This window comes from Erinaceus europaeus, chromosome 4, assembly GCF_950295315.1.
Source record: "Erinaceus europaeus chromosome 4, mEriEur2.1, whole genome shotgun sequence".
Classification (NCBI taxonomy): Eukaryota; Metazoa; Chordata; class Mammalia; order Eulipotyphla; family Erinaceidae; genus Erinaceus; species Erinaceus europaeus.
This window is the reverse complement of record NC_080165.1, coordinates 62,628,527-62,649,805: the sequence shown is the minus strand read 5'-3', so window position 1 is coordinate 62,649,805 and position 21,279 is coordinate 62,628,527. Positions and strand designations below refer to the sequence as shown.

The 21,279-nt window shown below is 45.9% G+C and overlaps 1 protein-coding gene and 2 long non-coding RNA genes across 5 annotated transcripts in view; 2 read left to right on the top strand and 1 right to left on the bottom strand.

The window, feature by feature from the left end:
• The window catches only part of GLP1R (glucagon like peptide 1 receptor), a 42,698-nt gene that overhangs the window by 8,133 nt on the left and 13,286 nt on the right, over positions 1-21,279 (bottom strand). For both annotated transcript variants that reach the window (XM_060189744.1, XM_007517828.2), the window contains 9 exons: positions 19,584-19,702; positions 19,173-19,279; positions 14,470-14,623; positions 13,801-13,960; positions 6,123-6,183; positions 5,522-5,591; positions 5,354-5,442; positions 4,915-5,053; positions 3,573-3,614 (listed from right to left, as the gene is read on the bottom strand). In XM_060189744.1, the coding sequence (XP_060045727.1) occupies positions 3,573-3,614; positions 4,915-5,053; positions 5,354-5,442; positions 5,522-5,591; positions 6,123-6,183; positions 13,801-13,960; positions 14,470-14,623; positions 19,173-19,279; positions 19,584-19,702 (941 nt within the window). The remainder of the gene's footprint in view (positions 1-3,572; positions 3,615-4,914; positions 5,054-5,353; positions 5,443-5,521; positions 5,592-6,122; positions 6,184-13,800; positions 13,961-14,469; positions 14,624-19,172; positions 19,280-19,583; positions 19,703-21,279) is intronic.
• On the top strand, positions 1,748-4,179 carry LOC132538085 (uncharacterized). 2 transcript variants are annotated; one of them, XR_009549493.1, is made up of 4 exons: positions 1,748-1,811; positions 2,967-3,056; positions 3,143-3,179; positions 3,768-4,179. It is a non-coding gene; the product is annotated as an uncharacterized LOC132538085 (long non-coding RNA). The 2 variants fall into 2 exon arrangements; XR_009549494.1 differs by lacking the exon at positions 3,143-3,179.
• Positions 4,970-5,556, top strand: LOC132538087 (uncharacterized). The gene is made up of 2 exons (XR_009549496.1): positions 4,970-5,059; positions 5,308-5,556. It is a non-coding gene; the product is annotated as an uncharacterized LOC132538087 (long non-coding RNA).

Here is a 21,279-nt window from a genome sequence, read left to right as displayed (position 1 = left end):
ATCCTGCCTCCTGGCATTGGCCTTTTGCATCTGATGACTGTTTGGGTAATGCTTTTTCTCAGGCTGTTTCTCCTCCTGATTCAGCTGGATACCTGGGACCACATTTTTCCTCCCTCGAAGCCAGAGTCTTACACAAGTGTGATCGCACTGCTTCTGGGATGACTTTATTTTTTTAACTACTTCTATTTTAGATAGACAGATAAAAGCTAGAATACAGAGAGGGCACAGTACTGAAGTTGCACCCAGATTTATAATACTTCCATGTGGTGCTGGGGCTTAAACCTGGGCAAGGCATGCACTCTACTGGGTGAGGTATCTTCTAACCCCTTCCTTTTTCATCACACTGGCCTCATCTGTTTCCCTGAATTTTTCTCCATGCTTAGCATATAACAAGTATTCCATATATTTTTTATTTGTTTTGTCATCATAGGGCATCATCACTCCAGAATAATTTGTTCAGATAGACAGAGAGGAGGGAAAGATACCAAAGTCCCAACATTTCCTCCAGTGCAGTGGGGTCAGGCTGAACCTGATCTCAAATATGGCAAAACACATGCACTATCCAGTTGAGCTATTTTGCCAACTCTCTACATGCATATTTTTTTTTCAAATGAGCCAAATAATGAGTGACTAAGCCAGCACCTGACACTGGCTTCCTTTCCTAACAGACTTGTTACAGTGAAATAACAAAGATGAAATGGAAACTCCTAGATGCCCATCTAGCACTTAAGTCAATGTGCTTCCTTATACACACTTTACCCATGTTTGTCCCCACCCTTCACATCAAATCCTCTCTGGCAAGGACCACATCAGGCCCTGGGATTTGGGTGAATTGCTAAAACTCTTTCACTTCCATTTTAAATTTGGGGAGTGAGACTGCTGGGAAATTCTGCCGATGCAGTCACATCTGCCATGTTGTCCCCTCAGGCTACCTCTAGTTCCCTCGAGAGTTGGGATATTCTTGGAGTGCCTGTTCAGCCATGTTGTGCCCTCAGGGCATTGTCTCTATCCCCGCGATATTTGGAGTGCTTTGGTTACTCCTTCCCCCTCCCATTCTCACGAGAGTTATTATCCTATCCTGGAGTGCTATGGTTACTCCTCCCCCTTCCCATTCTTGCGAAAGCTGCTCCTATAAAAGCCCTTCTTCTTCTGCACCTCGCTCTCTTGCCAGCGCTTCACTCGGTGTTCAGATGCAGGAAAGGTTACTGCATGAGGCAGCCATTTTCGCTACCTCCACGTGGCCCAACCTGCCTCTCTAGCACCCAACTCTGAGGTGCCAGCGCAAATAAAGATTTGTGTTTCCTCTTCGCTCCGGACCCCCTCTCTCTCTTCTCCGCGGCCCGTGCACTGCCCTTGGATGACACCACAGGGCAATGGCAGAACTGAGCCAGCACACAGGCTCCCAAGTTCAAGATCCAGGCCCCCAGTTTCCTGTACTCCTCCCCATTTACCAGAAGTGTGTGCTGGCCTTGCAAGCCACATGGAACCAATATCCAGGTCATATTTTTCCTCCTTAGGTCATAAGTACCTGGTGTTGCTATAGCAACCCTGGGAAACAGCTCTTGGGGACAGAGACCTCAGCACAGGAGCCACGTGTGTCATTTGTGACCAAGTAATGATGGCACATCTGTTCTTGTGTCTGGAGGTACCATGGCACAAGGTGTCCCTGGGGAAGTTTAAAGGAACTGGGAGGTGTGTTCACCCAAAGTGAGTTCTGTGGGTCTTTGAGAAGGGTTTTCAGTCATGCCTGGGAGAGCCATGTGACGAGGCCAGCTGGGGCCCCTGTGCTGAAGAGACTTACCAAGAACAGAGTGTGTGTCTACCCCTGCCTCCTTATAGAGCTGGGCCATCCTTGGGAGGGGGCACGAGAGGGGACAGAGTTTTGGGTTTTGAGGAATGGAAGCAGGACAGAGACTGAACCAGGACCCAGGGGAGACACTGCAGAAATGGTATAAACAGAAACAGGAGCAAAGAGCATTAACTGCCAGCCTGACTTGGGGAAAGAGGAGGGGAGCAGAAACCATAGTCTGAGAGAGACCCAGGAAGTACAGTAGGGAGTTTTATTCTTTCTTCATTTCCTGTACCCCCTTCAGGGTTATCTATCACCCTGCGATCCTTTTCTCCTGGAAAATAAAGTGCAAGAGTTTAGGGATAGGTAGTACATCACCCCTCTGACTAAGAACAGCTTTTGAAGGGAATGCTACTAGTTTTGGGGAAAGGGTTCATTTCTTTTATGAAAAATCATTTTTTATCCCAACAGATTTGTTATTTTAGACAGAAGGTGAAATACAGAGAGAAACGGAGAGACACCACAGTACTGCCTCATCTCTTGTGACGCTTCCCCCATGCAAGTGATCCCATATGGTGGTTGGGGGCTTGAACCCCATCTTTGTTCATGGCAAAGTGTCTGTTCTACAGGATGAGAAATCTCCTAGCCCAGGGGCTTCAGGAGAGAGAGAGAGAGAGAGAGAGAGAGAGAGAGAGATATGAGTTCTCTGATAGAGGGGTGGGAGGAACCAGGGCTGGTTCCTGTCCTCTGAGAATAGCCAGAACCCATTTATAGAACACCCTTTATTTCTACCTCCTCAGCCTGCAGCAGACCTGAGTTATCAATGATTTTTTTTTTTTTTAACAGAGCACTTTTCAGCTCTGGCTTATGGTAGTTAGGGACTGAGCCTGGGACTCTAGACCTGCAGGCATTGCATAACTATTGTGCTATATCTACCCCACCCTGAGGTGCTTTCTTTATTCAGTCAGGGTTCATCTGAATTTTGGTTTGGCCACTATTTCCTTTTCATTTAATTTAATTAATTAATTTATTTATTACCAGAGCACTGTTCAGCCCTGGTTTATGGTGGTGGTGCATAGGATTGGACTCAGGACTTTAGAGTCTCAGGCATGAGAATTTTTAAATCTTTATTATAACTATTATGCAATTTCTCCAGTCCCACTTTTTTTTTTCTTAGAGAAAGAGAGACTGAGACTACAGCACTAACACTTCCCAGTCTGGGGCATGAACCTAGGTTGCAGGGATCGCAAAGCAGGTACCCTCCCAAGTAAGTTATCTTGCCAGCCCTGGGTCATATTTTTTGCTGTTGTTGTTTCATTTGTCTACCTTCTTACCTTCATTGTTCTCACATAGGAAAAACATGGGAGTACTGAAATCAGAAATTTAGCAGGTAACTTCTTTTAGTAGGGGGACAAGGTGGGAAAATTAAATAAGGAAATGATTATTAAAGCCACGAGTATGTGAAGTGGTGTGTGTGTGTGTGTGTGTGTGTGTGTGTGTGTGTGTGTGTGTGTTGCATCAGTCACTGCCAACCCTTATACGTTCAGGACCAATGGCCCATTTAACATAAGCTACATGTGGTTGGTGCATGTGTCCATACATGAGAAACAAAGAAAGGAGAGTGGGACACAAAGAATAAGGTCCAAACACAGAAAACAGATCACATGCCTCATTGGGGTGAGTAGGGTTTCTGCTGAGAAGACTAAGTGTCCTCACTGGGCAATTTCAGGACAACCAACAGGAATAGCTCACCAGCCCCCTCTGTTCCTCTTCAGCCCCTTACCTCATTGTTGACAAAGCAGTACAAGATGGCCACCATCAGCCCCTGGAAACAAGAGCCAAGTCAGCAGGGAGGGAGCAGGAGGGAGGCCAGTCTGAAGCTCCCTGTGGCCCCAAGCCCCAGAATCTCCCTCCTCAGACTGGGGGACCCTGACTGACCCAGAGATGGTGTGTTGAGATCTTTCCCTTTTTCTTGCAGGAGGAATAAGAAGGTGTTCAACTCAGTTACCACAGACATTCTTCAACCACCAAGTCCTCCAAGAGGCCTGACTTGAAACAGTATACCCACCACCTCTGACCACAGGGACTATACCCCTCTCCAGCCTCTTTTACTCACTCTGGAGACAGTGGGTATAGATGAGTGTTCATGTATGCACACACATGCATGTGGGTGTGCACACATTTATATGTTAGTGTGGATACACAGCATGGACCGACATGCTGTGGGTCCATGACCACCCTTCCAGACTAGGACAAGAAACAAGTGTATTCTTATATGTCCACCCCCCCCAATGAAACTCATACCCTCAACACCATTTAATACTAGTGGTGAGGATTTTTATTTATTTATTTGTAGCAATGGCATGACCTAGCAAATTTTGCTTTGACATTTCTTGAGCCCCAGTCTCATTCTGTGTAAAATAAGGTTGATGCTACACACTTCCTGGAGTGCTGTGAGAATGAAATGCACAGTGTGTGGTGTGTAAAGCACCAGGTGGGGTGCCTGCCACCCAGTAGCAGGGGGCAGATGTGACAACATGGGCTTCCCAGGGATATGTCCTCTGCTTTAAAGGGATGGGGCAGATACCATACTGGCTATGCAAGTAGACTTTCATGCCTGAGTCTCCAAAGACCATAGTTCAATCCCCACACCACCATAAACTAGAGCTTAATAGTTCTCTTTCTCTCTCTCAAAACAAAGATATATTTTTAAGAAAGAGAAGACTGGTGACCCAGGAGTGGCACAGTGAATCGTATTGGCCCCTCAAGCAAGCATGAGGTACTGAATTTGATCCCTGGATTGCATATGCCACAGTGATGCTCTGGTTCTCTCTCTCTCTCTCTTTCACACACACACACACACACACACACACACACACACACACACACACACACACACACATAAATACATACATCTTTGAGTCAGAAAGAAAGACTGTCCTGGACTTTGGGACACCTGGACATTCTAGCTTTGTCCTTGCTCCCACCATGTGACTCTGGGCAAGTGCTACTTTGCCCCAGGTCTCAGGCTGTCCATCTGCATGATACAGGTGGTCTCTTACTACCTCACCCTCACCCAGGACTTCAAGAACAAGGATCCCTAAGCCCCTAGGGTGTGAGGTCACCTGGAAGGAGGTAAAGAAGAGCTCTGTGAACAGCTTGATGAAGCGCAGTGTGCCCCGGGCGTGCTCATCGATCACGAAGGCGAAAATGACCTCATGGGTCCCCAGCAGGGGGATGAGCGTCAATGTGGACTTGGCAAGTCTGGGGGTGGGTGAGACATCTTATTGGACCCTTCCCAAGGACCCTTTCTGTATAGAGGCACCCACCAAGGCCTGACATCTGGGTCACAAACACCCTAAGACCCCAGGTTAGGCTGCCTGAAAGGGAGGAAGGAGAGAGGTCCTGGAGCCCAGGGGACATGCAAGTAGAGGATTGAGGGCAGGGCTGGGGTTCCCAAGCCAGGCCTGGGTCCCCACAGGGTCCAAGTTCAGCAGCCAGAATCTCTGTTTCTCCAGGAAGGAGAGGCTGAGGGTTCCCAGCGCAGAAGCTCAGTCAAAACACCTGCACTTGATGTCCGTCTTGCACATGAGATTCGCTTTCAGTTTGGACACCACGATGCAGATAACCCGGATGAAGATGAGGAAGTTCACCTGCAGGTCACATGGATAAGTGGCTTATGCCTACTCTTCCATAGTCCTTCCCCCAGCACCCTTCATAATTGTCACTTACCCCAATGGCAAAGAGAATGGGCAGCCGGATAATCAGCCAGTAGTTCATGTTTGAGTTTCTGGTCCAGCAACTGGGAAGAGGAGAAGGACATACACAAGAGCCCAGTGGGGCACACAGAGACCCAAGTTCACAGTGTAGACATGGGTGCACAGATACACATGGGCTCACACCGAACCACAAAGCACTCTCACCAGGAGCTACCCAACTATCACAACCAGTCCCACAGACCTATACAGAACCTTTCAAGCTCTGCACAAACACATTAGCACCTGCACACACAGAGACCTAAACACATGGATATACACACACAGCCCACACACAGGCCTGCAGACACAGTTGGGTATGTACCCAATACACAAAATAATAGTGACATTTCAGACATCACAGGAAACCTGCTGGGAAGCACCTCATCCCCCATAGAGTCACTATTATGAGTCACCAGAATATCCCAGGATGGGAGCAGGGTGGATTTGAGAATTAAATTCACATCTTAAGTTCTCACCCACTCACAGCTTATCCTTCTAACTGGCAGGAGTCACATGTCCCAGGGCCTAAGGGATCCCACAGATTTGGAAGATGGGCCACAGAGCAGGACACTCACCCCTCATCCTCATAGAGGTGCTTGACAATGCCCCAGGGTATAACAAACAGCAGGGGGACACCTAAGAGAAGAGAGACAGAGAGAGAGACAGGGGAGAAGAGCTGGCCTCTGCCACTGCCAACCCCTCTCCCTGCCTGGCCTCAAACCATATTCTAGCAAGGCTGGAGTTCGGAGAATGGAGAGGATAGGACACCACCACCACCAGCCCATCACTCCTGTCTCTTAACTCCCCAGAGACTCTTAGAAGTCCCCACCAGAGTAACTAAGTCCGAGTCCCTGTTGGTCCACTCCCTCCCACAGGCTAGGCACAGAGTCAGAAATCGCCCTCAGGATTCTGGTTGACATATAAAGATATAGACATCCAAGTAGCAATAAGGACAGGACCATGGAATGGGAGGACATGCTGGATGAGATGGGGACGGGACCACTCTGATGTCCTTGACCACCCTCAGTCCACTTCAAGCAACCCCTTCAGATATTGGAAGTCCTTCTGATCCACTGTCCCCTGCATTTCTGCACTTTCAAATGTATGGACAGGAGCCTGAAGAGGGAAGAAGAGCTCTGTCCTGGATGCCAACAGCCGTGGTCCTAACAACAACAGTGATAGAAACCCATTCTCTCCACTTGGCTAAGGTTTGATGATGAGTCAGTAGACAGCCTCTAGAGTGGTCCTCACTGACCCACCCCTCTTGGCATCCACACTTTGTGTAGCCAACACTGTGGGAGAATGGCCTAGGGACTTGTAATGTAGGGGCAAAAGTCATATCAGCACTGGAATGAAGTTATGCAAGACTGCCTTTAAAGGTTTAAGATGCTTGCCTAGGGGTCTCTCTTTTTAGTCACTTTCTCTGGGGGGCAGCAGTTGTCATGCCATAAAGGTACTTAGTGTGTGGAGAGCTCTTGCTAGCAAGAAATAAAACCCCCAGTCAACAGCCAGCAAGGACCTGAGCTCCTATAAACAACCTCAGGAGTGAGCTTGGGAACAGATTCTCCAGCTGTCCTTAAGTCTTGTGTTGACAGCTAGTCAGCAGTTTGACTGCTTCTCTGTTAGAGAACCTGGGTTAGAGGCATGCAACTAACTCAAACTCAGATTCCCAACCACAGAGACTATAAATTAATAACTAACTTTTGTTTGTTTTGCTTTGCAGAGCTGGGGCCTCACACATTTCATTGCTCCTGGGTTGATTTTTTCATTGAGAAAGACCACACCCCTGGAGCTTCCTCCATTGCAATGACATTTTCCACGTAGTGTGGGGCAGGAACCTGGGCTGTGCAAGTAGAGGTCTCTTCCAGTCAGACTTGGTCCTTTTTTTTCCCTCCAGGGTTATTGCTGGGCTCGGTGCCTGCACCATGAATCCACCGCTCCTGGAGGCCTTTTTTCTCCCTTTTTTTCTTGCCTTTGTTGTTGTAGCTTCGTTGTGGTTATTATTATTGCCATTGTTGATGTTGTTCATTGTTGGATAGGACAGAGAGAAATGGAGAGAGGAGGGGAAGACAGAGGGGGGAGAGAAAGACAGACACCTGCTGACCTGCTTCACTACCTGTGAAGCGACTCCCCTGCAGGTGGGGAGCCGGGGGCTCGAACCGGGATCCTTACGCCGGTCCTTGCACTTTGCGCCACATGTGCTTAACCCACTGTGCCACCGCCTGACCCCCTAGACTTGGTCCTTTAATGCTACCATTGCCATCGTCCTCAACACATGGATGTCCTCCCTGAAGCAGCTTTTGAGCAATTCATTAGTCTAAAAATACTATGCTTTTGAGGATGGAGGAGACATCATAAAGGTTATGAAAAAGAGTTTCATGCCTGAGGCTCTGAAGTCCCAAGTTCAATTCCAACCCCTACCTCCCCGCCCCCCACAATATCACCATGAGTCAGAGTTGAACAGTGCTCTGGTCTCTCTGGATCTTTCTTTGTGTGACTTTCTCTCACTTAAAATAAGACAAACATTAAAAAATAAATTAAATCAGCTCGATCCCCTGGCTCCCCACCTGTAGGGGAGTCGCTTCACAGGCGGTGAAGCAGGTCTGCAGGTGTCTTTCTCTCCCCCTCTCTGTCTTCCCCTTCTCGCTCCATTTCTCTCTGTCCTGTCCAACAATGACAACTTCAGTAACAACAACAATAATAACTACAACAACAATAAAAAACAAGGGCAACAAAAGGGAAAATAAATATATAAAAATTAAAAAAATTAAAAATAAATATATATAAAAAGACATGATGCTTGATGATGTATGCAGGGAGGTGGAGGCAGAGAGGTTCACAGCTGAGTAGCGTTTTTCATTAGCTAGCTGTCTCCACCATTTAAAAAATTAAAAAAAAATTTTTTTTTATATTTATTTTATTTATTTATTCCCTTTTGTTGCCCTTGTTGTTTTTTTATTGTTGTAGTTATTATTGTTGTTGTCGTCGTTGGATAGGACAGAGAGAAATGGAGAGAGGAGGGGAAGACAGAGAGGAGGAAAGAAAGATAGACACCTGCAGACCTGCTTCACTGCCTGTGAAGCGACTCCCCTGCAGGTGGGGAGCCGGGGTTCGAACCGGGATCCTTATACCGGACCTTGTGCTTTGAGCCACCTGCGCTTAACCCGCTGCGCTACAGCCCGACTCCCTTCACTATTTATTTCTACACATGTCAGATCATCAGATTTCTCAGAATCCATGATGCTTTCGTAAGAGGCTTCCATGTGATGACTGGACAAGAGATAAGTGGCCTCCAACAGACACCGGCACATGCATAGTGTGGAGCTACTGCATAGAAGATGCTCAATAGGGTAGAATGAATGAGTGAACGAATGAATGGTGAGTCAGTCAACATATCAGTGAGAAAAGGGAAGTTCTCTAGGCAGGCAAGAGGATGCCAGTTCCTTCAATTATACACACATACCGAAATCTCATTCCAGGGCAACCCCAGTCAAGTCACCTCTTTCCCTCCTCTGAAACCCCACTCCAGAATTCATAGGTTCACTCATTTGTCAGCCAGACCTGGTGTGCTTCATTCACTAGCAACTCCTTAATAGTCTTTGGAAAGAAAAGTAAAGAAAAAGAAAAGAAAAGAAAAGACACAGGCACAGCTCTTCTTCATACAAACTTACACACTCCCTCTTGGCTCAGATTTCAACTTGGAAAACCAACAAGACAGACAAAAGATGAAAGCTTGAATTTAGACACAGAGAACTGGTTCTGACAAGCAATGATTTCTGTATTTGCCACTTGCCACCCTCTTATTCAGCCTTCTTAAGAGTGGGTTCATGGGGCCACCCAACTACCGTGAACTGCAGCAGAAGCTGACATGCCTTTTGGGGACTGAGTCCTGAGTCTTACTCTTCTTTAGATGCACATGGAACTAACGCTTGGCTCCCAAATATCCCAGCTTGGTCTGGGCCTCTCAACAGGGATCTCAGCTGTCTGTGACACTCTCTCCTTCCATCTTTATCTGTATGTCTCTCTCTCTGTACATCTTCATCTCAATTTTTCAATGAAAGGTATTCTCATGATCCAGGAGATAGCACAGTGGAAAGAGCACTGGTTTCATGAGCAAGAGGTCCTAAGTTTGGTCCTGGGAATCACATGTGCTCTAGTTCTTACTCTCTCATTACTAAATAGATGAAACTAAAGTTTTTTTTTAAAGGTATTCTAATTGGAAAGCTGGGGTCCCTCCACATCCTCCTCTCTTCCTCCCTTGACCCTAAGCCCTGAGTTAGAGCATAAGGTAGTGAGGAAAGACTCACATACCCTCCCCCATTCCCAAACAGAGACTCTAGGGCACTGTGTTCCCACCAACCCCCATTCAACCATCCCTGCTTCTCTGCACACATCATACTGTCCTTTTCATTGTTGTTCCTGCCCTCAGGTCTCCATGGTGATGGCTCTGATGGTGCTGATGTTTTTTCCCAGAATGGACAGATATGGTTCCCCACCCTGAGGCAGCCTTCTAGGAGCTCCCCTCTCAGCCTGGCTTGGCTCCACCCCCACCCCTGCTTAGCTGTGGGGGTGCTCTAAGCAGCTGTCTACTGTCTGATTGAGGCAGTGGGATGAAGAGGCCTAGGAGGGAAAGGGAGGGAAGGAGCTGGAGCAGGGAGGAAATGGGTCTTGGGGAGGAAATGGGTCTGGGAAGCTGGGGGCTGTGCACAATAGCCAGGCCCACTTGCCCACTGGTGTAGAGACTCAGCTGGGTTCCCATTCAGGGAACTGAAGACATATAGCAGATGCCAGAAAAGTTTGCCTGATAGCCAGGAAATCTGGAGGCCTGACTGAGTGGTTGATGTATCTGTAAGGCTCAGTCTCTCTCTCTCTCTCTCTAATTAAATTAAATTAATTTATTTTGGATAGAGATAGAATTTATTTTTCATACAGATAAGAGCAAAATTGAAAGGGAAGGTGGTGAAAGAGAAAAACACCTTCAGCACTGTTTCACTGCTTGTGAAGCTTTCCCTGCTGCAGGTGGGGACTGGGGGCTTGAACCTGGGCCCTTGCGCACTATAATATATGTATGTGTTCTACCAGGCACACCACCTCCTCAGCCCTAAACCCTGTCTTTTAAGACAACAAAGTAGGTCTTAAGAGCTATTTTTTCTGGACTTGTCAAGGACCCCAGAGGAACTATTTAAGGATTCATCCTCAGAGACGGGTTTGCTTCCAGGGTAAAACTGTAGACACCAGGAGCCTGTATCAGATTAAGGTGGTTGCTCTCATAATGTCAAGCATATTTCTTAGAAGACAGGATGAGTCATGCTGAACTAACTGGGTATATGAGAGGAAGAACTGGCTAGCTAAAAACAACATTAAAGCAATAGCCATCAAAGACATACCTCTGAGACGACCTCAAATGGGAGAAGCATTTACTATGGGTACATGTGCTGATGTGGTCCACAGCAAAACCATGTCTTCAGCACCCACAGCACCAGAAAAAAAGCACATCACTTTAAAATGATCTCACTCAGGGGGTCGGGCGGTGGCGCAATGGGTTAAGCGCACGTGGCGCAAAGCGCAAGGACTGGAGTAAGGATCCTGGTTCGAGCCCCCGGCTCCCTACCTGCAAGGGAGTCACTTCACAGGCGGTGAAGCAGGTCTGCAGGTGTCTATCTTTCTCTCGCCCTCTCTGTTTTCCCCTCCTCTCTCTTATTTCTCACTGTCCTACCCAACAATGAACAACATCAACAATGGTAATAATAACCACAACGAGGCTACAACAACAAGGGCAACAAAAGGGGGAAAATGGCCTCCAGGAGCGGTGGATTCATGGTGCAGGCACCGAGCCCAGCAATAGCCCTGGTGGAAAAAAAAATTATCTCACTCTATTCTGCCAGTTGTCCATATCTTAGAATTTAGAGACTGATTTAGTTTCCTAGTCTAATCTAATACATGACACTGGTCACTTGAGTGCTGGTGGGCTGAGATGCGAAGCTGTGGTTGTCCATGCACTTAATCATCACTGCTCCCTGGAGTTCACCATCTCCCCAAAGACTGATGATTTCTGGTGTTCCTTGCTTTTATTTTGACATGCAGGAAGCATATTACTTTATAGGACCAGGAAACTAATATAAGCAATAGTACATGTGGCACCATTTATGCAGTTATATGCATAACTTCTAGCATTTACTGATGCAATAAATTTCTTTCCCCTTTTGGTAAATCCTGAGGCAATGTGTCCCTCTGGTTCTCCAACTGTTTGAAATTCTCAAGAATCTTCATCACCCCAGAACCCAAATAGCATCTTCAAATACAAGTGCCAAAAGAAGTTTGAACCCACCAGTATAAGACTTTGAATGTTTTTATTCAATCAAAAACCACTAATAGAACAGATGTTTTTCTGACACAATCATCACCACTGACAATGCATATGAAAAGAGAATTCTCCCATATTCAAGAAAACAAGACAGAAAAATGATAGCCTACGGGGACTGCAACTGAAGTCTGTAACTGATGCCATGGTGGGCCCAAATAACAACTAGCCATAAAAAAATCAATGTAAATTCTGTTAAAGTTCTATATTTTATCTATTAGACTATAGTAGTAACAACAAGATGCAATATTAGAGAACTTAACATCACCCATAGAAATTCATTGTTGGGGCTGGGTGGTGGCATATACCTATTTGAACATACATGTTAGAGCGTTCAAGGACCCAGGTTTGAGCCTCCAGTCCCCACCTGCAGAAGGAAAGCTTTGCAAGTGATGAAGCAGTGTTGCAGGTTTCTCTCTCTCTCAGATTTTATTTATGAGAATGATAGGAGTAGAGAGAAAGAACCACACATAACTTTGGCACATATGCCGCTGGGGAATCAAACTTGGGACCTCATGCTTGACAGTCCAAAGCTTTATCATTGCACCACCTCCTGGACCACTGTCTCTCCCTCTATATCACTCCTTACCCTCTAGATTTCTGGCTGTCTCTATCCAATAAATAAAGATAATGATAAAAAAGATTTATTAAAAAATTAAAAAGGGAAAAAAAGAAGCTCATTGTTAACACACACTATCAACCTGTATACATTTGGAAATGGGTGTTAAACTTTGTTTTAAGAGTCTATTCAATTACAAAAATAAAAATAAATAAATAAAAGCTCTCTTCTACAATGGGCCTGTGCAGAACTAAGTGGTTCAGGAACACTAGCAAAAGTGCATGAATTTCAAAGACAGGGACCAGAGGTTAAGAGACCACAGAGCCAAGCAAGGTAGGCTGACTTCTTGAGGGGGTAGATGGACAGCAACAGCCTTGCAAAGGCTTATGGGTAGGAAACAGTATGCAAGGGAGGACCATCACAGAAGGAGCATGGCTGTGACTGAGAAGGAACATCCCCAGAGCAAAGGGGTCCTGTGGTCAGAGCAACCGAGGCAGGAGGATGAAGACTCAGAGGAGGGGATGAATGAGGGGTAAGTTCAAGGTGGAACACAAGGACATGCTGTGTGGGGTGGGGACTCCTCTGTAGACCAGCCCTACCCCCGTTCCAACCCTGGTCTCATTGGAACCCTGCATGACGAGAGGCAGAAGCACAATCAAAAATGTTCCAGCAAAAAAAAAAAAAGACATAATGGTTCTCGGCAAACTTTTTTGGCTAGAACATTTCCAGCTGGGCTCCAAGTAAACCTGCAATCCATCCTCCCCCTGCCCCACCCAGATATCCTCTGCACCCACCTCTTCATGGCCCAGTGACAGAGCCACAATACCTCAATGACCATTACCACGCATCTTGAGCTGTAAGAGTCCCCTTCTCCTTAAGGGCCTTGACTTCCAGGTCTGAGTTTGGGGGTTCTTTCTCCAAAAGGTCTTAAGAGCAGAGGTAACTGAGGATAGTACCATGACTGTCAGTGGTGTCAAAGCCCTTGCTTTCATGTAGAGAGGAGTCTACAAAGGGAGGTGCTGCCAGCTCCCCCACCCCAGCGTGCGCGCGCGCGCGCACACACACACACACACACACACACACACACACACACACACACACACACAGCCTTGATAGCCTCATCCATAATGAGTCCTGTGCCCAGGAACTGTGTGCCCAATGAGCCCTGCTCCTTGGTCCAGCAGTGGGTTCTGAGTACCAACGTAATCAATAGGAGATAGCCTGAAGGCAGCAATTCAAATTGGGTTAAGCTCTCTCTCCCATACCTGTCCCCAAGCCCATGCCCCAGACTGGGACTCAGGAAGGGGAGGAAATGAATGATAGCAGGCCTTACCCCAGCCTATGCTCAGATAGAGCCTGAAGATGCGCTGCTCAGAGAAGACTGAAAGGGCCAGCAGCGTGTAAAGGTACACGCCCTCCACCAGGAGCCAGTAGTAGTTGGCTGCCACGCAGTATTGCATCAGCAGGAACACCAGGCGGCAGCTCAGAGAGTCCTAGGAGGAAGAGTGAATGAAGAGGGGGGCCAACACCTTTGCACCATGGCTAGTGCTAAGATTGTGACTTGCTCATTACATCCTCACTCTCACTGTTCTGTGTCCTGAGTGGAAGAAGTGAAACACACACACACACACACACACACACACACACACACACACACACACACACGAGAAAAACAAGACTCAGAGAAGTTAGAGGACTTGGTCCAAACTATATAGCTAGAAAAGTGGCAGAGGTGGGATTCGAACTCAGGTGAATCTCTAAAGGCTGCTCCCCTATGTCAGACTGCGACATCCCTAAGGGTGGTATTAGACTCTTTGGGTGGATGAACTGTCTCCTGAATCAAACTAGGGGTTCCCCAGGGGCAGCTGTCTCTCCCCATCACACTGAGGACCAGGCCTGGCAGCTCTTGCATTCCTTTGTGACAGGCTGGGGGGGGGGGGTGGAGTGAGGGAGGCATTATTCCCCGGCCACCCCTCCCTCCCCAGGTGCTACAGGGACAGACCTGGTAGGAGAGAAGCCCATCCCACTGGTGCTGCTGGGCTGCCGTGCTGTACATCCACTTGAGGGCCGCATCCTTGATGAATACAGATAGTGCTCGGAGGATGAAGGAAGCAAAGAGGTTCAAGTGGATGTAGTTCCGAGTGCAGTGCAGGTGTCTGTGGGAGGAAGCCGGGGCCTTCCCTTGCAAAATGCCCAAGAGACTCACTCCATAATTCCCAATCCCTGGGCTCTCATACACCCCAGGTGTATTTCTGGCCTTGGGACTGTGCTCCTGTCTTCCTCTCTCTCAAAATGCCCTTACCCCCCATAACCTTGAAAATGCATCAGGTCTAATGCAAGTCCTACCTCTCCCTGAAGCCTTAAACTTTGTAGTCACCGCCCCTGCCCCATCTTTCTTCCACATTCTATCCTTCCTTTGGTGGCATCTTCTTTTACAAAAAGAAATGTGGAACCCAAGCAGTATTTGTTCGAGGACTACATTCTCCAAAGGTGAACTTACTTTGCTCTTTCCCCCTTTCTTTTATTTAATACGATAAAAAGATATTGAGCGGTAAGAGGGAGGTAGAAAGGGAGAGAAAAAGAGAGAAACCTGGAAGTCGGGCAGTAGCACAGCGGGTTAAGCGCATGTGGCGCAAAGTGCAAGGACAGGCATAAGGATCCCAGTTTGAGCCCCCAACTCCCCACCTGCAGGGAAGTCACTTCACAGGTGGTGAAGCCGGTCTGCAAGTGTCTCTCTTTCTCTCCCCCTCTCTGTCTTCCCCTCCTCTCTCCATTTCTCTCTGTCCTGTCCAACAACAATGACAGCATTAACTACAACAATGGCAACAAAAGGGAATAAATAAATAAATAAATACTTTCAAAAAAAAAAGAGAGAGAGAGAAACCTGCAGCTCTGCTTCACCAGTCATGAAACTTACCTCTCACCTACCCCCTACCCCCCAAACAGGTGGGGACTGGCGGTTTAAACCTGGGTCCTTGTGTATTGTGACATGTGCTCTTTACCAGGTGCACCACCACCCGGCCAGCCCCTGCTTGCTTTTTGATAACAGGACCCACATCTGACAAGCCTCCAGTCTGTCTTACAGAGGCAAGTTGGGGCTACGCACATAGAAGGAATTTTAAAAAGATTAGATTAGTTTTATCATTCTTTCATGTAAAAATGTATCAGAAAACTGGAAACAGGAGAGCATCTCTTAGCCTATAAGGCTATCTGTGCAAATTGGAAGCAACCATCCCTCTTTACTGAGACACTTTAAAAGCACTCTGAAGGGAGTCGGGCAGTAGCGCAGCAGATTAAGCACCCGTGGCACAAAGTGCAAGGACTGGTGTAATGATCCTTGTTCAAGCCCCCAGCTCCCCACCTGCAGGGGAGTCACTTCACAGGCAGTGAAGCAGGTCTGCAGGTGTCTATCTTTCTCTCGCCCTCTCTGTCTTCCCCTCCTCTCTCCATTTCTCTCTGTCCTATCCAACAATGACGACATCAATAATAGCAACAATAATATCTACAACAGTAAAACAAGGACAACAAAAAGGAAATAAATAAATAAATATTTTAAAAATCTTTAAAAAAAAAGCACTCTGAATAAGGATCCAAATAGGAATCTTCTAGCTTTAAGGAGCTACCACTTCATATAGGCAACACTGTATTACAGCTCTTAGTCAGGAAGACAGGTAAGGGAAAAATGTACAAGAATTAGAAATAAATAAAACTGTCATAAGGTCATCTTCTGAGAAAATGCAAGTGGATCCACACACATTATTGGAGCAAGGAAGCACAGCATTATTTGCTGATCACATGCTATGACAGGTTATGATATGTATGCTATGATGTGCTAGTAAACGTATCTTTATGATGACCAGACATTAACAAGTAAAACATAAATTTTTAAAATTCCAAGAAACAAGTTCAACAGAAGACAGACAAAAGCACTAAGAAAAATGTAATCAAGCTTACCTAAAATTATTATAGAAGACTTAAATTAATGAAAGGCATAATATATTTCTAGATAGAAAAACCATTTTGAAGACATCAATTCTCCTTACATTAACTGATAAATCTGATAGAGTAAAATTCGCAATAGTACTGTGTGTGTGTATGTGTGTGTATGTGTGTGTGTGTGTGTATGTGTAGTGTTTAAATCTAACAAAGAATTACCTAGGGCCAACAATAGTCCAGATAGTTTTAAAGATCCATAAAATAGTAAGGACCTTTGTTATGAAAGAACAAGATTTTTAATCAATGTATAGTAGTTAAGGCACCATGGTAATGGCAAAGGGACAAACAGATCAATAGACAGGAATACAGATGGGATGGGGAGATATTCCAGCCCATTAGAGTACTGGCTAGTATGCCTGAGGACCCAGAGACATGTAACAGGTGTGCAGTTTCCAGTACTACTTTGTGCCAGAGTTGAGTAGTTTGCCACCCCCTACCCCTCTGTCTCTCCACCCTAAAGACAGATGAACACAATGAAATACTCAGCTATTAAGAATGATGAAGTCATCCTTTTTCACCTCATCTTGGATGGAGCTTAAAGGAATCATGTTAAGTGAGATAAGCCAGAAAAAGAAGGGTTAATATTGGATGATCCCACTCATGAACAGAAATTGAGAAAAAAAGAACAGAAAATGGAAACAGAGAAGAACTTAGACTGGAGTTGGTGTATTGCACCAAAGTAAAGGATTCTGGGGACTGGAGGGAGCTTTCAGGTCCTGGAGTAAAATGGTGGAAGAAGAGTAGCTAGCTTGGGGTGAGAGTGTCTTAAAGAAAATCACAAGATTTTACACATGTATTAAAATTATATTTATTGTAAACCATTAATTCCCACAATAAAAAAGATGTCTCACTCTCTGTCTCTCCTTCTCTCTCAATTTGTCTGTCTCTATGAATAAAAGGAAGAAATAAGAAAGAAAGAAAGAAAGAAAGAAAGAAAGAAAGAAAGAAAGAAAGGGAAGGGGGGATGGCCACTGAGGAAGGTGAACACAGAACTCTGGTAGTGAGAAAGGTGTGGAATTATACACCTTGTATCTTATAACTTTGTAAATCAATATTAAATCACTAATAATTTTTTTAAAAAATGGTTACTAGGTAAATAACTGGTACATCATACAATGAAGAGTTGAATGACAATAAAAGTGAATAACTAGTTACCTTTACTGATATGAATGACTGTGACAAAAAATGTAATTTTGTTCTAAAAGAGGCAATAACAGAACAGTATGTTTAACATACCATTATTTTTAAAAAAATAGTTTATTTATTCTTTGCACAACTGTGGCCTTGCAGGTGCAGAATTTCACTACTCACAGGACACTTTTTTTTTCTTCCCAGAGAGAAATGAAAGACAATGCAGCTTTCCCTGGTGCATTCTCATGTGGTAGTGGGGCTCAAACCTAGGTCACGAGCATTGCAAAGCAAGTGACCTATATTGTGAGCTATCTCTCTGGTCCAACATACCACTAATCTATCTATCTAGATATATATATATATATATGATGTGGGATATATATATATATATATATATATATATATATATATATATATATATATATCCCACATCATATATATATATATATATATATCCCACATCATACGTATTTGCAGTTACTTACAAATGTGTTACAAATATAGAGAGATCCTGGGAATTATTAATGATCTTTCTCAGAGTCCCCTAAAGTTGGGGGTGGTTTCAGGAATGGTTACTCTGGGGAGTATGATCATGTGGTAACTTTAGGTCTTAGGCTGAACCGTGCAAACATGAGCAGGTGATCATAGTGTATATTCTCTCCCTTCATAACACCAGGGGAGAATACCTACTGCGTAAGTGCAGTTTATTGAGCACCATGTGCCCAGTGGGGGATGCTTCTTCTTTTGCTCCTGCTAGCAGCTGTCCTGAGGTCCCTACTACTAGAATCCTTCCCATCCTTGAACCAGGCTCCATCCCCATCAACACAGAGGGAGGGGAAAGGATTTGGCACTCTGAAATGAACTGCTTAGCTAGGTGAGGTGAAGGACAAATTTTTCCCACCAAAGCGGACATGTTGCAAAGCCTGCAGAATCTCTAGAGGCCTGAGGTCTTGTTTGAAGTCACAGTGAATTCCTGATGATATAAATTATCCCTCTTAAGAGGTTTTCCCTAATCCTATTGTTAAGATTTTGGGATGTCCAGGTACTATACTTTTTTATAGTATCATATGCATATACTAACACAGTACAGTTTAGATAAGCACACAGTTCTGTATGTTGTGTTTGTAGCCTCATAGTATATGGTATGGACTCTGAGGATTTAAAAGAACTTGGGATAGAGAGATAGTTCACTGGGTAGGGTGCCATGCATGTGGCTCAGGTTTGAGTCTTTGTGACACATGGGAGGTGCTAAGGCACCAGAGGATGTTCTGGTTATGTGTTCTCTCTGTCTCTGTCTCTGTATGTCTCTGTTTCTCTCTCTCATTCTCTCTCTCTCTCTGTGTGTGTGTGTGTGTGTGTGTGTGTGTGTGTGTGTGTGTGTCTTTAACTGAAAAAGTATCCTGGGGCAGTGAAATCACTGTGCAACTGCAAGGTCTCCTAGAGAGAGAGAGAAAGAGAGGAGTCCCTTGCATGTTGATTTGTTTTGCTGTTCTCTCCTCTAGTTGGGGTCAGAACTGGTGGTTGTGGTGAGGGGAGTGAGGATAAAGGAGCCCGCCCTCCCACTCCAACCCCACTTACCTGAAGCCAAGGAGGATGGCAGAAGCGATAATCAGCGCAGAGAAGGAGAGCGAGTAGCCCACGGTATAGATGATATAGAGGGACAGGAGCTGCTCCTCCGGGGAGCCCTGTATGCACACAGGGGCATAGTGGACATGGACAGCACACACCCTCCTCCCCTCCTCTCTCAGGTCCCACAAGACAGACACACAGGTGACCCCAGAACTCAGGAAGACAACAGCCTTTGCTAATTGTGCTTGGCTTTCCAGGATGCATTCCAGGATCAGAGAAATGACCACACACCACCTTTGTCCAGAAAACGTATGCAAAGCCTCTAGAGGCAGGAGATAGACTGAAAGACCACAGACAGACCACCGGACACTCAATAGTCCTCCACCCCTGGCTGGGTTGGAGCTTCCATCTTTGACTCACTCTGTCTCCTCGCTTGGACTCCTCACACTCTGTCAGGTCCCTCCAAGGCAGGCTGGAGTTGTCTTTGTGCAGCCACAGGCCATCTGCTGTGCAGAACCGGTACACGTGACCCTGCAACACTGGGGCACAGAGACACCTCGGGAGCTGAGCTTCAGTCGGTGCCACAGGCCCTCACTTCATTCCACCAGGGGTCCCCTTGCTCCACCAGGACTGTGGTTAGTGATACCTCTTCCCTTCTACACATGCGCACGCGCGCACGCGCGCACACACACACACACACACACACACACACACACACACTCAAGCTTTCCTCCCCTTCTTAATGCTTTTTAGGTCCAACAACAGCTTTACCCCTTGTAAGTGAGCAAGCATTACAGACTCCATCTTGCTCTCCACTTACATACTTTTACCAGAAGCCTGACATGTAAACCTCTGGGTAAAGATGAATCTATTATGCAGACCTTGGGGAGAAGATACTGCTCAATGAGTCTGTCTGGAAGTTTTATAGACGACTATGCTCCAGTGATTCATTACTCATGACAGGGCTCCTCCCAACTGGACAAACAACTTCAGAAAATTATGTGGAGACAAGAAAATTATACTTGTGTGATAACAACTGTCCTATAAATCATTATTTCCCTAATAAAACAATATATTTTTTAAAAAAGACCTTATGATAGGCCCCCTTACAGCAGGACAACCTTGTGGCAAGCAAGACCCATCCCTCCAGTCAGATGGACAATCTTGCAACAGAACACTTTATATCAGCCAGATGACTGTGTGACTAGACCCCTTCTCCCTCCTCCACAACCTCCACCCCAGCACACCACCCTTTATAAGCCCTGACTCCCAGCCTCAGAGCACAATGGTTCTTTGAGACATGAGCCCGCCATCTTCTCAAGTTTGGGTAGCACCTGACTAAACTTGTTTTTTCTTCTCACACCAATACTTACCTCCTGATTAATTAAGTGGCCTTTCAAGAGACAAACAAAGGTTCACTAACACCCTCAGCACCCTGGGATACTTTGAAGTGGGACAATTCTAATTCAATTCTATAACTGTACCTCCTGACACACTATTGACAAGGTCTAGTGCAGACCAACAGTGGCCATGGGAGCCCCATAGCACCATCCACTCCCCAGTGACTTGTGATTCTCGGGACTCAATGCCCACCTCCTTTCAGCAGCCTCGGGCAGAGTAGACTCTGGGAACACAGTGGACACTGAGAACCAGGGAGGTAGTTGAACTTGGAAGCATCAGGTCCTGAGTTTGATCCCTGATATCTCATGTACCAGAGTGATGCTCTGATTATCTCTGCCCACTTCTATCTTGGGTTAATAAACAAAATCTTAAAAAAAAAAAAAAGAGGATTTTCAAAATGGAGGCTGAGCTCCTGAGAGGATGCCTAGTCTGAGGGAGGAGCCATGGCCCTACCCTTAAAGACCCCTTGATCTAAAAGGAATATAGACAGTGGTGGAGATAGAGCCAGGATTTAAGACCCTCCCACCCTCCCAGCCTAAGAGGGGGAAAAGACCCAGCCACTACCCTCCTGGAGCTCCCTGTCTAAAGGAGGAAGCACAGACTTTGGCATCAAGGAATCAAGACACAGGAAAAAAAAAAAATTAAGTACAAGCGCAAATTAAGAATGATCAAAATCAGGCCCAGCAGAGTAGGGGTGGAACACTGTTTGTGACTA